The sequence below is a fragment of the Aphelocoma coerulescens genome, chromosome 28, assembly GCF_041296385.1.
Source record: "Aphelocoma coerulescens isolate FSJ_1873_10779 chromosome 28, UR_Acoe_1.0, whole genome shotgun sequence".
Taxonomy (NCBI): domain Eukaryota; kingdom Metazoa; phylum Chordata; class Aves; order Passeriformes; family Corvidae; genus Aphelocoma; species Aphelocoma coerulescens.
Genome location: NC_091041.1, coordinates 3,678,050 through 3,692,100, shown reverse-complemented (window position 1 = coordinate 3,692,100; position 14,051 = coordinate 3,678,050). Strand labels below are relative to the sequence as shown.

The window sequence follows — 14,051 nt, the reverse complement described above, 5'->3', positions numbered from 1 at the left end:
ATCCCAGGCAGAGTGGGGATTGTGCAGGGTGGGACTGCTCAGCTCTGGGAAAAGACAGCTTTTTGTGGGGCAGGAGTGGCTGGAACTCCCCGTAATCTCCCCAGCAGCAGGGACTTCCTGCGTGCCCTTTGCAGGCCCCTTTCCTGGTGGATGGAGCTGCTCTCCCTGTCCCAGTGGTTATCAGAGGAAGCAAAGCGTCTCCCTCACTTTGCCACTTGCCCTTGGTGTGCCACGGTGCTCCTGCTGGTGCTTTCAAGTGCAAAGAGCTTCAACCCAGAGGACTTTCAACCATCCTCTGCAGTAAAATCAAGAAGGTGCAGGAGCTTCATCCCCTGTTTAACCAGGAAGATGGAGCAGGAATAAAAGAGCAGAACTCCAAAGGGCCCAGCCTGATCTGGAGGCTGCAAGGCTGACACAAAAACCTTCCATTGCCAGAATATGAGTCTGCAAGAGCCCCATGTAATCCCTGGGAGGTCTGTGTGGTCTGCAGCTCTGATATCTGGGATATCTTCCTGTTTGTAGTACCAGAAAGTGTTGTGACTCAGGGTTTGGGAAAAGACCTCGGATCACCCACAGAGCCACTTGGGTCTCTGTAGTGGAAGGACGCCTGGCGCTCCCACGGGCAGAGGTGCGTGGGTTCTGTTTATGCCCAAAATGCATCAAACCCGACCACATTTGTTATTTCCAGGAATATTACGGAGCAGGAAGGAGACCCAGATGAGTCACTTGAGTCACCATCTCGCTCTGAGGACGAAGTGCAGCCCTGAAACACTTTGGGTCTGGATAAATAAGCCCCTCCCAGTCCCACATTCTGACGCTGGGCTTGTCCAGCCTGAGCTCGGGCAGCCCACGCTCGTGCCAGTGGTGACAGCCCCTCCATTCCCTCATCCTGCCCAGGATAAGCCCCGTTGCTTCCGAGAGTTAAGGACCAGCAGGAGGAAATGCGTAAGCAGGGTCACTGATGCTGCTGCTCCCACACAGCTCTGGCACTGTGGTGTGACACTGGACCCTGCGCTGGGATGGGGACCCTCGGGAACAGGCGGCTGCCACACAGACTCCTGCTCTGCTGTGCTTTCTGGGGACTCTGCCTGGCCTCGGACTACGATGGTGAGTGTGTGCCTTTGGGTGCAAAGCTGCTGCTTGTTAAAGTACGGGGTATTTGGGACCTTTGTAAGATCCCTGAAAACTCCTTTTTTTAATGAGTTCACACGGGAGGATGCTCGGATTGAACTTGGTGTGGGCTCCAGTTGAAGCAGGAGCTTGACAGAGGTGATATAGCAGAGAAAGAAGCTGGGGTGGAAGAAACTAGAAAGAGAAAGGAAAAATAGAGGAGCAGTAAACCAGAAAGGACTTGAAAGCCAAATCCTTAGCTAATTATACTCCCAGAGCCATGACTTTACACTGGAGTGGCTCCAGACCTTCACATTGTTGTGAGAGCCAGGCAGAGGAGTTGCTCCCTGGCTTCCCAAGCCTGTTCTTGGCTGTACAGGGGAATTGTTCTCTGGCTTCCCTGGCCTGCTGATGGCTGTAGAGCATCAAAGTCCATTGTGAGCTGCGAGAAACCACAGGGCAAAGGAATGGGGTATACTCTCAGAAAGGTGGCTGAGGGTGGCTCCTGCACACCTAATTCTGCCAGCCAGCTTTTTCTGCCCATCACACAACAGCTTTTCCAGAACACTGCCAGTTGCAGGGACCCCAGCAGAAAACAGCGAGCAGCCTTTGGGGTGAGCTGGGCGTGCAGCCTCCAGTCTCCAGCCTGCTCTGCTGAGTAACAGGCTGCCTTCCTCTCCCAGATTACTCTCAGAACAGCACCAATGAACAGGCCACCACCCCAGAGATCACCCCGTGTCCCCGAGCCATCCCGGGCCACCAGGCCACGGTGAACAATGTCACCTACCTGCTGATCCCCGAGGCCACGCGAGCCCAGCTGGGCAGCGCCGTCACCGTCCGGCTCATCCCCTGCCTCTACAGCCTGGTGTTCCTGCTGGGGCTGCCGGCCAACGGGCTGGCCCTCTGGGTGCTGGCCACCAGGGCCGAGCGCCTCACCTCCACCGTGTTCCTGATGAACCTGGCGGCCGCCGACCTGCTGCTCATCTCCGTGCTGCCCTTCAAGATCTCCTACTATTTCCTGGGCAACCACTGGCCCTTCGGGGAAGGGCTGTGCCGCCTCACCACGGCTTTCTTCTACGGGAACATGTACTGCTCCGTGCTGCTGCTCACCTGCATCAGCATCGACCGCTACCTGGCCGTGGCTCACCCCTTCTCTTCCCGTGCTTTCCGCACTCCCGCCCTGGCTGCCGGCACCTGCGCTGCCGTCTGGCTCTGCGCCGCTGCCCTCACGCTGCCCCTGACCCTGCAGCGGCAGTCGTACCCCCTGCTCGGGGCAGGGCTCACGCTGTGCCACGATGTCCTGCCCCGGCACGAGGACGACGGGTTCTACTTTTATTACTTCGTGGTGCTGATCGCCTGCGCCTTCCTGCTGCCGCTGCTGCTGCTGGGGCTGAGCTCGGGCGCGGTGCTGCGCGTCCTCCTGCGCGGGGGCAGCCGCTACTCCCACGCCGTGAAGCTCACGGCCCTCGTGGTGCTCACCCTCGTGGTTTTCTACACCCCCAGCAATGTCCTGCTGCTGGTTCACTACTCCAGCCCCTGCTCCAGGCTGCACGGCCGCCTGTACCTCAGCTACATGGTGAGCCTGGCCCTCAGCACCTGCAACAGCTGCGCCGACCCCTTCGTCTACTACTATGTGTCTGAGGATTTCCGCGAGAAGGTGAGGAGGAGAGTCTTCAGGAGCAGCAAAAAAACCACCACTTCCCTAAAGACCTCCAAGGAAACGCTGCCTCGTTCCAAACATTCGCTGGCGTGAGCCTCCAGCCCGGCTCGCTGCTCCCAGGGCACTCGTAACACGCAGTGGGGATAAGATGAAGGCGAGGCTGGAATTCCACAAGTTTCACCCAGAGCAGCATTTCCCAGGAGCTGAGTGCTTTTCCCTGTCTGCACAGGGATAAGGCTGAATAAACCCGAGCTGTGGGATTCTTTGCCCAGACAAGATGCTGAGTGCTGGACACATCCATCCTTTACTGGGACACTGCCTGCAGCTTCTCAGCTGGCTACACACCACCAGGGATGCTCCTACCCATACATCTGGGTCTGGTGTTCCTAATCTGACTACTCTCTGCCTGCTAGTCCTGCTCCTGACTTGCTCACTGTCCTTAAATGCATATTCCTTTCCCCTAAAACTGAAAAAGAATAGACATTGCAACCCCAAGTCTCTGAATGCTTCAGAAGATACTCTCCTGAACTAAACCAGTCTGTCAAGAAAGTGCAGAGCACTGGTTTGTGTAGCAAAAACATTCTTGGCTTGATTTGCACGCAACCCCACAGTAATGTCAGTCCATTGTTGGTAAAAGGTGCAAAAATCCCATTCACTCATCCTTGTATTTGCAAATCACCCTTGGCATCCATAATTTCTTTGAGGCAAAGGTTGTATTAATGGATTTTGTAAAAAAATGATGTCTCATGAAGGAAAATAGTAAAGTAGGAATGGAGCAAACCCTCTGGTACTCCACACTTCCTCCGTGTAATGTCACCCACAGCCAAAAGCTGTCTCTGATCAAAGAGGTGCTCAGGTTTGCTGCAAATCTGACAAAATGCAGCCAGCTCCTCTCTCAGACACAACTGGGGCACAGCCCTGTGAGCAGCCAGGTAGAAAACGAGCAATAAACCTCTTTAGAGCTCCTTAATTCTTTAGTTTTCCCAGCATAGGCTTGACAGCCTAAAGCGCGAATAAGAGGCAGAGAGGATTGTCTTAAAATCAGTTTTTAATAAAATATTTATCAGAATCTAAAACAAACACTTTTCTGGACTCAGACTTGCTAAGATGTGTGTGAACAAACCAACAGCTGGTCAGAGAGCTGTTTGTGTGTACCTGTGTGTGCGGGGGCAAAAGGCAGGCGAAACACAAAGCCGGGCTCTGGGCACTCAGTCAGAAACAGCAGGGACTAAAAAAACCCAAACCCCAACCCAGTCTGGTAGAGGTTTTCTAAATAGTTGCTCTATTCACAATAATGAAAACCAGGTTATTGTGCATTAAATGTCAACAGTCAGTGTGAGCAAAGCAAGTGCTGGTGTGTCGGGGATGTTCCTCAAGCAAGCTGAACATTCTTCTGGTATTTGCTTTCTACTGAGGCTGATTAAGAAGGAGGGGAAGAGGCAAGACCACACAGGACAAGAGAGAACAAGGGGAGCTATTGCTTTAAAATAAATACCATGGTAATGATTACTCTGCATAATGTACAGTTACAAATATATAAATATTCATTTCCTTGAAAGGATTGCAAGCATCAATCACTGATAACTAGCACTGCTGCAGCTATTCAGTCACACAACTCGATGGAAGAAGCAATTTCTGTGTCTTACAAACCCACTGGCACTTTTCTCCTTTTGCAATGAGGGACTGCCAGGAAAAGGAAAGGAGAAGCCTCTCTCTGACAGAGGGAGGCAAATGTCTTTAAGCCAGAAACAACCCAAAGCAGCAGCAGCTGCTGCTGGCCTTGCTGGCTTTGGCTTTCCAGCACCCAGCTGGTCTTTTCCTTGGTGGAAAAAAGAAATAAAATCAATCCTTCTCTCTAAACTGACTGGGCTGAGGTGCACAAAGCGGGAGCCTGAGATGTCCTTGTGCTCCCAGGGACAGGAAGGAGACTGACCAGCTTCAGAGCCAGAACTGGGCCAAAGCCTCTGAATGGTTTTGAGTCTGTACAGCTGTGCTGTGTCCAGTGGTGCTCAGGGATCCAGTTCTAAAGTCTCTGTATTCCAAGCAGGATGTTGAAGAGTGGAGGAAAAACAATCTACGATTTTTTTTAAACCTAGATAAGAATTAATGATGGTTACAAGAAACATGAACAGCAAATGTGGGACAGGGCAAAGCTCTGGACCCTCAGCTGGGGTGGAGAAGAGAGCAGAGACCTGCTCCTTTATCTCTGTGATAGGGGGGAAAAGGGCAACCACAGTGGTGTAACTGCAGGTTCCTTGATTCAGTTGCTTAAATAAAATTACCTTTTTTCTCTTTAGCTGCAAAGAGGAGCTGGTTTGGTGTAGCAAGAGTGGGGGGAGGCAGAGACTGCCAAGAGCAGATGGACTGGAAGTGCCAAGGCTGGGAAGAAGCACTGGAGGTGAAGTCAGGATCCAGAAATCCTGTCACATCACCTCCCACTGCCCTGCTCTGTCTGGCTCTGAGGACACTGAGGCTGCTCTGCCTTTGCCTTCTGAAGGTCCAGGGCTCTCTGGCTTTACTTTGAATTGGGAAACAGGAGCCAGACTCCTCTGCCTCAAACACTGGCATAGAGACCCCTCAGACAAGGCCCTGATTGATGGGCTGGCACCACCAGCAGGAATTATTTACCTGGCAGCAACAGGGGGATGTCTGCATCTGGAATTAGGACATTACATGTCCCAGAGCCTGGGGAAAGTGAAGAAAGACAGGTTTAATTCTTGGCTGGAACTCCCCACCCTCACCTCCTCATCCCCAGGGGGAGGTCTGAGTGCCCAAGGATCTGTGAGAGGACCAAGCAATACAAAATGACTTCAAATATCTCTCCAGAAGCATACAATGGCTACACAATGGGTGAGAGAGGGCAAGAAAGCAAAGCCAGAAAGGGACTGAGGACTGGAGACTGAGGAGCCCAGAACACAGGTCCCATCTCCTGGATGAAGCCAGCCACACAAACATTATCAGAGTGACCAAATGCCTCATTCTCCCAGCTCACAGCACTAAACAGCTGCAGCCTGAACCAGCCAACAGCAGGGTTTGTATTGTGCAGTTTTGAGTTTTAGAAAAGGGAAAAAAAAAAAAAAATCTTGTTGCAGTTCACACTAGGCCTGTTATTTACCCAGGGAAAAATATTGACTCAGTCCTGTGTGTGTACACAATAGCCAGTGCCTGCCAGGACAGTTGCTTACAGGAGGTGGAATTTAGTTTAAAGGCATTTATTTACCTGCCAGGCAGGAATGCAGCTGCCAGGGTGAGCACAGGATCTGCCCCTGCACACCCCAGACATGGGGCAGAACCCTCAGCCCATGGCAGGATCCTGGGAGCAGAGCTGGGAGCAGCCACGAGGGAAGGCTGGCAAAGCTGCCAACGAGGCAGTTCTGAAATTTCTGGGAACTTCAAGACCCAGACCTTCATCATGTCAACTACATTCTGCAAATGTCTGGCCCCAGACAAAAAGGACTGGAATCTACACATGCCCAACCTCTGGGGTACCTCCTGGTTTGTCCCCATGTGGACATTTTTCTGGAATAAACTTGCCTTTATTCTGGAATGGAATGTCTATACTGGGATATATTCTTGTCATGGTTCCTGTGTAAACAAGCCTTAAAAATGAATGGAGCTGGGCTTTTTTTTTCTGTTTCCATTCACCAATAAACACCCTCAAAAGGAGTTTCCACCCTGCTCTGGGTCCTGGTAACAATAGAAGTGGGAAGATAAAATATTAACACTATTTTGCAAGAGGCAATTGCATGTAACTCCTCCAAAGAGAACAATGCTGCTCCAGGCAGGAAGGAAAGCTCAAAAATCTTGGCTCCTGCACTTTTGGAAACACAAAGCTTTTCTTTTTAGTTTTGCCACGTTGCTTGGGGCAGGTCAGATCGAGGGAGTCCAGCCTGTGACACCAGGGATTGGTACTGGCCAGCAGAGCCAGGGCTTGGGCAGGGAGTACCAGGACCAGAACACACTGTACTGGATCCCAGTGGGAGCAGAATAAAAGGGATTGGTGAACTCAGGCAAACATTTCAAAGGGCTGTGCCTTGGCCAGGTTCATTTTCAGGCCAGGGTTTGGGGAGGAAAGGGGCTGAGAAGGCTGCAAGCAGCTCCTGTCAGCACGTAGTGCAACACAAAGAGGGCTCCCCCACCTCATCCTTGCCACTGCTGGGGCTGCAAACGCCCACCTGAGGCCTGCAGACAGCAGCAGACACAAAGCCTTTCAGCCCTGGCAGTAGATTTCAGTTTTCTCATGTAAAATGTACCTCCCAACAGCTTCCCTGAATGTGGAGCCACAGGGAAGTGTCTCTCTCATGGGTGCAGCAGATTGATGGGCTGGGGAAGATGAGTAGCCTCTTGCTATGTCATAATTGGCAAAACACACTGACTTTTATTATTATAATTTGAGCAAAAAACTTCTCAGCCATCTTTCCTCAAACAGCAGTTCAGCTAAGCACAAGGCCTGGACTTAGCTTCTAAGTGTAGCTAGGAAATGGCATTTGCAGAATATCCTGATAGCAGAGAAAGCACTTGGAAATGCTCTATGGGTTTGAATTCCAGCCCCTATTTTTCTCACCTAGAGGGCACAGCATATTGGTCTCCCATCACTGGAAGGGCTCCAAAGAGGATGCACAGAAGGCAGGAAAATGGAGAGAAAAATAACGCTGAGTGTCCCCCTTAGAGCTCCAGATCTGCCCCGTGGGGCAGCAAAGCCTACAGTTCTGAGGGCATCAGGAAGTAGTCATCATTCGGGTTCTGTTCTGCAGCAGGTCGTCTGGAGGAACAAACTCATACAGGAGTCGATTCTGAGCCTCTTCTCTTTACTTAAATTATGTATTTCTGTTGGAAAGAGAACACAGGGAAGAAAAGTCACCTTGCTGTGATGTACCTTTGTGAGACATCACTGAGCCTGGGCAGGGAAAAGCTGAAAAGGTCACAGAGTTGGAAGGGACCCTCAGGGATCATCAGTGCAGCCCCTGGCCCTGCACAGACACCCCAACAACCCCACCCTGGGCATCCCTGAGAGCGCTGTCCAAACGCTCCTGCAGCTCTGGCAGCCTCGGGGCCGGGACCATTCCCTGGGGAGCCTGGGCAGTGCCCAGCAGCCTCGGGGGGAAGAACCTTTCCCTGAGCTCCATGCCCAGCCCTGACCCAGCTCCAGCCGTTCCCTGGGCTCCTGTCCCTGTCCCAGAGCAGAGCTCAGCCCCTGCCCCTCCGCCTCCCCTCGGGAGGAGCTGCAGCCCCCAGGAGCCTCCCCTCAGTCTCCTCTGCTCCAGCTGAACGAGCCAAATGAAAGGGCCACTTGTTCCACTGGGGATGAAGCCACTGAGGTCACAAAGCCTTTTACAGCTGCCCCACCAAGATCCCATTCCCGGTGATCATAAACAGTTGCAAAAACACCCCTTTTTGGGGAACTGAACACCCTTGACCCAGCACAAGGACGCCACAGGCTGGCTCCAAGCAGATCCCTGACCCCACTGTGGGCTGGCTCACCATTCCACCGTGGTGGCCGCTCCCTGGCTCCTGTCCCCTTCCCGGAAGGTGCTGGCCGTGGTCAGCTCTGCCCCCACCTCGAACACGTCGGCCTCTGCGGCGAAGGCGTCGGGGTCGTACTCGTAGGAGTAGTAGGACAGGTCTGTGTGCAGGGGGGGCCCCTCCTCGGCTGTGGGGGGAACCAGAGCTGCAGGAGCTGCATTTCAGCATCACCACAGAGCAGGGCAAGGGCAGGAGAAGGAAGGGATTTTAGTCAGGGAGGCCGGACACGAGGGAAGGAGGCTGCAGGTGTCGGCTTGGATTCACAGGGGAGGGGAGAAGCTGCTGCAAAAGCAGAGTTTTCAATTTCCCAGTCTGACATCTGGGCACTGGAGTAAAAGGAAAGAGGGGGAACAAAAAGAGGGGTAAAAGTGAAACAAGGAGGAAAAGGGAAAACAAGGGGGGGAGCAAAAAAGGGTGGGAAAAGGAGGAGACAGGGGAAAGAGAAGGAAACAAGGGGGGGAAGAGGAGGAAACAAGGGGGGGGAAGGGAAATAAACAGAGGGAAAGGGCCATGTAGTTTGAAAAAAAATCTCAAAGTCTCCCTTTCCAGCATGGAATTAACTGAGGTGCTGAAGTTCAGACCCACGACCCTGAGGGCTGCACACAGTGAGGTAAAAGTGTCATGCAGAGGGCAGATGGCACAGGGGAGTCACTCTGCACCCTGAAAATCTGTCCTCTGACCGGGTCTAAATCGGGCACCTCAGGTAAGGATGTGTTCTGTGTGCCTTCAGCTGAGCATCATTTCATAAAACAAGTGACAAAGCTGGAGGGAGACCCTGAGGGAACAGCTCACTGGGTGACTGGTCAGTGAAGGCAGCCAAATTTCTTTTCAGCCCAACAAGGGTGAAGATTTTGAGGCCAGGAGCCCACAGCAGAGCCATTCACTGCAGCCTGAAAGAGGAGCTGAGATGCATCTGCCCCAGCACAGTCACACACCACTGAAACTTCCACCACTGTGTAGGGACAGATCCAGCGCAAGCAGGAGCAGGAATTTCTCCTCTTCCCACTCACTCCAGGCTGTGCTGACCCCGGCAGGTCCCTCTCACAGCACACACCCCACTCACACCAGGCTGTGCCTCTGTGCTGGGCTGCTGCTCCCTGTCCAGAGGGTGAAACCGCAGGACAGAACTTCTAGGAACAGCAGTAGATCCGTGTTTCCTAACCTGCTCCTCGAGCCAGCTCAGCTGTCCATCCTTCCTGTTTGCTCTCTGTGTACACTGCTCTAATCCAAACCAAAGCAAGCACTGAGGCAGAATTACTGCAGGGAGGAAAAGTCCCCCTCCCGCCCAAAGCTGGCTTTAGTTAAAGAGAACACTCATCAAGGCCTTTGAAAATGTTTGCTCTCTAGAAATAAAATATCTGAAGGATCTTCCCTGTTGCCTCCCACATCCTCCCAGCAATGGGCAGGGGAGGCAGGCTCTGTTCACTCCTTCTTGGCCTCCTCCCTGTGAGAACCTGCCAGATCATGAGCTCCCTCTATGAATGGGTGATTGCTGTCCACCAGGGATGGAATGAACATCACAGGCCTGACTCTTCCCGGGAATTGAGCACTGGAGTCACAGCAAAGAGCACAGGCCGACGTTTCCTGCTGCACACAAACCACTCCCCCCAGCCCCAAATGTTTGTGCCCAGGCCAATGTTTGCTGAGCAGCGATGGGGGGAGAGGAAAAATGGCCCTGTGCCAGTTCAATCAATCCTGAAAGAGCAGCAGCCCTGTGGGGAACATGCCAGCCAGGGAATTTTGGGGATGACTCCACCTGGAAGCACAGCTCAGGCTGATTTTCCTGGTAGGAGCTGGTGTGGGTGATGGCGTTTAATTTAAAAAACAAAACACCACCACCAATTCCACAATTCCACCTAGAATTTTCTTCCAGTTCCAGCCATGGGCCCTTCTAGTTGCTGGAGCAAAACTGTGCAAAGGACACGGCTGTGGGGAGAGGGCTGGGGGCCAGAGAGCTGAGCCTGGGGGGCTTCCTGCTCACAGCAGCACTGATACCCCCAGTAGTGCTACCTCACACACTTGGACATTGTTTTCCACCAAATCCATGCAGAATCACATCACTGTGATGTCAACATACTGTCCTCCAACATCGGTGGCTGTGCCTTGGCTGTGCCTTGAGTGCCTTTGGCAGAGGAGATGGAGGCAGTTTCAGAAGAGTTAATGATCTGTGGAAGCAATCAAAGCACCACCTCATCAGAGAGGTGCTATCAGAGCTACTGGGGATCCCACAGGCTCTGAAATCCACCCAGATTCTTGTGGCCAAGAGTGACAATGATCTCAGGAAAGCCACAGTCAGAAATTTAGTGAGATTTTGATACTCAAGATAATAACTCAGCTCCTCCTCCAGGGTTGTCAATCCAAACAAAGACTGCAGCAGGCTGTGAAGGCACAGGAGGACAGTTTCAATGCTGAGCCAGAGCTAGGTCCATGCTACTCATCAAAATCCTGGTCCACCCTTTTGAAACTCAGTAATTCACCTGTGAGAAGGAACAGCTGAGGAAGGGGATTCACACAGGAGTTATTTCAGCTGAGTCCTGTCACCCTGCAAGCTTCCCTCTCAATCACGAGGAGCTACAGGTGCAAAGAGGATCCCACCCATCTGTACAAAAAAAGCTGCAGTTTTAGGGTCAAACCTCAGCCACTCTGCCTCGCTGCAGGCTTTGGGAAGGCATCTTAAAATGTTCTGACAACAGCAACAGCACTGCATCTGGATCCTTCAGGGTTCTTTTCCTGTTCAATTGCTCACCTTGAACATGCTGTGGAGTTTATTCCAGCAAACCCACTGGCATGTGTGGAACTTCACTGTGGGTCTGTGTGTGCCAGAGGGAGCCCCGACACATCCTGAAATTCCTACTGATTGCTGGGAGGCAGCTGCTTGTTCCCACTGCTGGGTAACATGGACAAGACCTCAATTAAAGCATCCATCAGCCCAAGCTGAGCTGCACAAGTCTCATGGCAAACACAGGGGGCTTCCAGACAACACAAACACCACGCGCTTCTCTGAGAACGTGGCATTTCCTGCAGGTTAACACACCCAGGTGGTTTTACACCAACCTGCCCTAAGCTTGATTTGGCTCCTGGAGTTTTGCATCCTTTTAGGAAATCACAGATTTAGGCACGGCTCAGCAGAGCCCTCGCTGGAGCGCCTGAGCCGACTTAACCCGATCACATGCTCCAGCAGCACCGAGCCCAGGAGAGCGTGTGTGAGGAGGGGCTCATTCATCTGCTGCACTTTGATTCATGTCCCATGTGCTTGACCCGAGAGGAGCCCGGAGGATTAATGAAAATCACATGCTGGGCCCTTTTCCTGGTGCAGGATTTAGTCAGTTTTATTCCTGAATGCTCACTCTGCCATGGCTGCTCCCAGCTCAGCATCTTCCTGCCCGAAAATTTGGGCACTCCCAGATCCCAGGACAAAGCCAGCTCTAAGTGCTCCTGCTTCGAAGAACACCCTTATGGCACTTAGGGGTTTGTCAATGCCACACAAAATGATCAGGTTTTCCCCTTTTGCTCCTTCTGAGCCAGTGCTTTTTCTGTCCATTCAGAACAGAAACCCCAGGGGGATTTTCCTTTGACTTTAACATAGATAATTTCAGAAATTCTGTTCTGAACATTTTTTGGATTGTGAGTTGCCATCAAATTCCATAATTTTTTCCCCCCAGGTAATCATACTTTCACTATCACATTTTTATTTGAAAATAGCATAATGGCAGCCCCATTTTGTCGACCTCGGTACAGCCTCGCATTCCAGCGGTGCCCAAAAAGAACAGGTTGGGAATGCTGCTTGGAAGGGTTCAGATTGCAGAGTTTCCATGCTGAGCACATGGTGTGTGCATGGAATAAAAGGCAACAAGATATAGGTACAGATATATTCACAATATGTCCAGGAATAAAAAAGGGATGGAAAATAGTAGAGATGTTAAACACTAAGACTGAATGACCTATAGAAACTGTCATAATGGGATATCCACAGTGTTTGTACACCCTGATAAGAGAACTGTCCCTCAGCTGCTGCCCAGAAAGGAAAGAACAGGATGGTGTCTCATGCTGGACAAGTGTTAGTCTGACTCTGGTGCACAAGGAGGACATGAGGAGGCACAGAGGCTTCTCCTGAAGAATTAAACTGGTTTTACCGATTTGTTGGGAGAGTTGGCGACTGGGGGAAAATTAATGAGTGGAAAGCAGCCAGGAAAAATCTAGTCCAGTTTATTTACTAGAAACAGCATGAAACAAGCTATTCTATTGACCCTCCACTGCTTCTTGGTGAGATTCATTGTGAGCCATGAGCGAGTTCGACGTGAGTCTTGGAAAAAAGTGCATGAACATAAGCACCAAATAAAATGAGCAGCCAAATTCCTGGCTACTCCATCTACTGACCTTAATATTTTTGTTCACTAAGGCCCTTTATTCCAAACAGCAGCTCTGAGAGAACCAAGACTGCCAGCTCCATTTTTGCACAGAACTGCAGGGACAAAGTTAATCCACCTGGATTCGAGTCCTTGCAGTGGTTTGGGCTGTTGTCACGTCCTGCTCAGTTGTTTGTTGGAACACATTACATCAGCCTGGTTTGAAATGGGATCTTCCCAGCTTAACAGTGGAAGAAAAGATCACAGTGTGTGTTGTTCAAACACAGCAGGGCTGAGAAAATAGGAGGGTTGGTTACCCATTCCCACAAGCAATTATCTAAATCCTGCAGGTGCTGAACTGAGAAGGATTCTTTCAAGATTTCCTGAAAGGAAAAGGGCTAGGAGAGCTGTCTGCTACTGAATAGTTCTCATCCTCAGTTTCCTTGACTTCCTCATTTTTTTTCTGATTTCTGAATATTCTGTCTTTTCTATTAGATGGGAAAATTCAGCATCTTTGCTTAAAATGTGCTTGAGAGCCACCTGTACTTTTACAGGGACAGAACAAGCTTTAATGTTGCTAAAGAAAAAGCCTTTGGATAAATACAGAAATATTGCATTACCTGCTGGAGTCTGGGGAACACTGGGCTGCTCAGCTGTGTGGGAGTGTGTGTCCCTTTCTTCTGGCAAATTCTTGGCTGCAAATATAAAGAAAAAGGAACTCATTGGTCACATAATTTGTTAATGCATCTCTAGGAAACGTTTGCCTTTCCAGAAGTGGCATACTCAGTTCCCTGAGCTATTACACTACACACCTTGAAAGCCCATGCAGGATCTCCAGAGAATGCTACATTTCATGGATTTAATTTTTACCCAGGAGTATTCACTTCAGATCAAACAGTATCACTAATTTTCTCTTCAATTCATTCTGATTGGTAAAACTTGTATTAATAAGAACAGAAAACCAGTTATTCCAAGCTGAAAAGCAGCCGCTCTTACCACTTAACCTCCTGTAGTATGAACAGCAAAATAACACAGGGGAAGTTTGGAATTCCCCTCCTTTCCCTACCACAGGCACGGAATATTAACTTCCCCAGATGAGGATTTGTAACACTCTGCAGCTGGACCGTGACAGAAAAGGGAAGTGAATGAAACTTACAGGCAGAACACTGAGACATGGGCAGCTGCTCTATCCTGGTGTTGTTCCTGCACGATGCCACTTCCATCTGGCAGTGGTTGGGGTAGATGTGCCCGTCTGAGCCGCACACGGGCTCCCCGTCGTAGCCGCAGTCCCGCGAGCACAGGCACTGCTCAAAGTACTCGTCCTCCAGGCAGCCAAAGATGTTGTTGCAAGGGCCAGAGTGCACAAAGCCTGGGAATTAAACAAAACCAGTCAGTTTTGCATAGCACGGGGA

General features: G+C 51.0%; 2 protein-coding genes across 4 annotated transcripts in view; one reads left to right on the top strand and one right to left on the bottom strand.

The window, feature by feature from the left end:
• The first annotated feature begins 1,019 nt into the window (after positions 1 to 1,019).
• Positions 1,020 to 3,725, top strand: F2RL3 (F2R like thrombin or trypsin receptor 3). Its single transcript, XM_068996907.1, has 2 exons — positions 1,020 to 1,107; positions 1,794 to 3,725. Exons 1-2 carry the CDS (start codon positions 1,020 to 1,022, stop codon positions 2,861 to 2,863), a joined length of 1,158 nt encoding a protein of 385 aa, XP_068853008.1. The 3' UTR covers positions 2,864 to 3,725.
• Positions 3,726 to 3,800: 75 nt separating this feature from the next.
• The window catches only part of CPAMD8 (C3 and PZP like alpha-2-macroglobulin domain containing 8), a 54,664-nt gene continuing 44,413 nt past the window's right edge, over positions 3,801 to 14,051 (bottom strand). For 2 of the 3 annotated variants that reach the window (XM_068996904.1, XM_068996905.1), the window contains exons 40-43: positions 13,796 to 14,008; positions 13,260 to 13,334; positions 8,252 to 8,447; positions 3,801 to 7,597 (exon numbers count right to left, since the gene is read on the bottom strand). In XM_068996904.1, the coding sequence (XP_068853005.1) occupies position 7,597; positions 8,252 to 8,447; positions 13,260 to 13,334; positions 13,796 to 14,008 (485 nt within the window). In that variant the 3' untranslated portion in view covers positions 3,801 to 7,596. The remainder of the gene's footprint in view (positions 7,598 to 8,251; positions 8,448 to 13,259; positions 13,335 to 13,795; positions 14,009 to 14,051) is intronic. The other variant, XM_068996906.1, reaches the window with a different exon arrangement.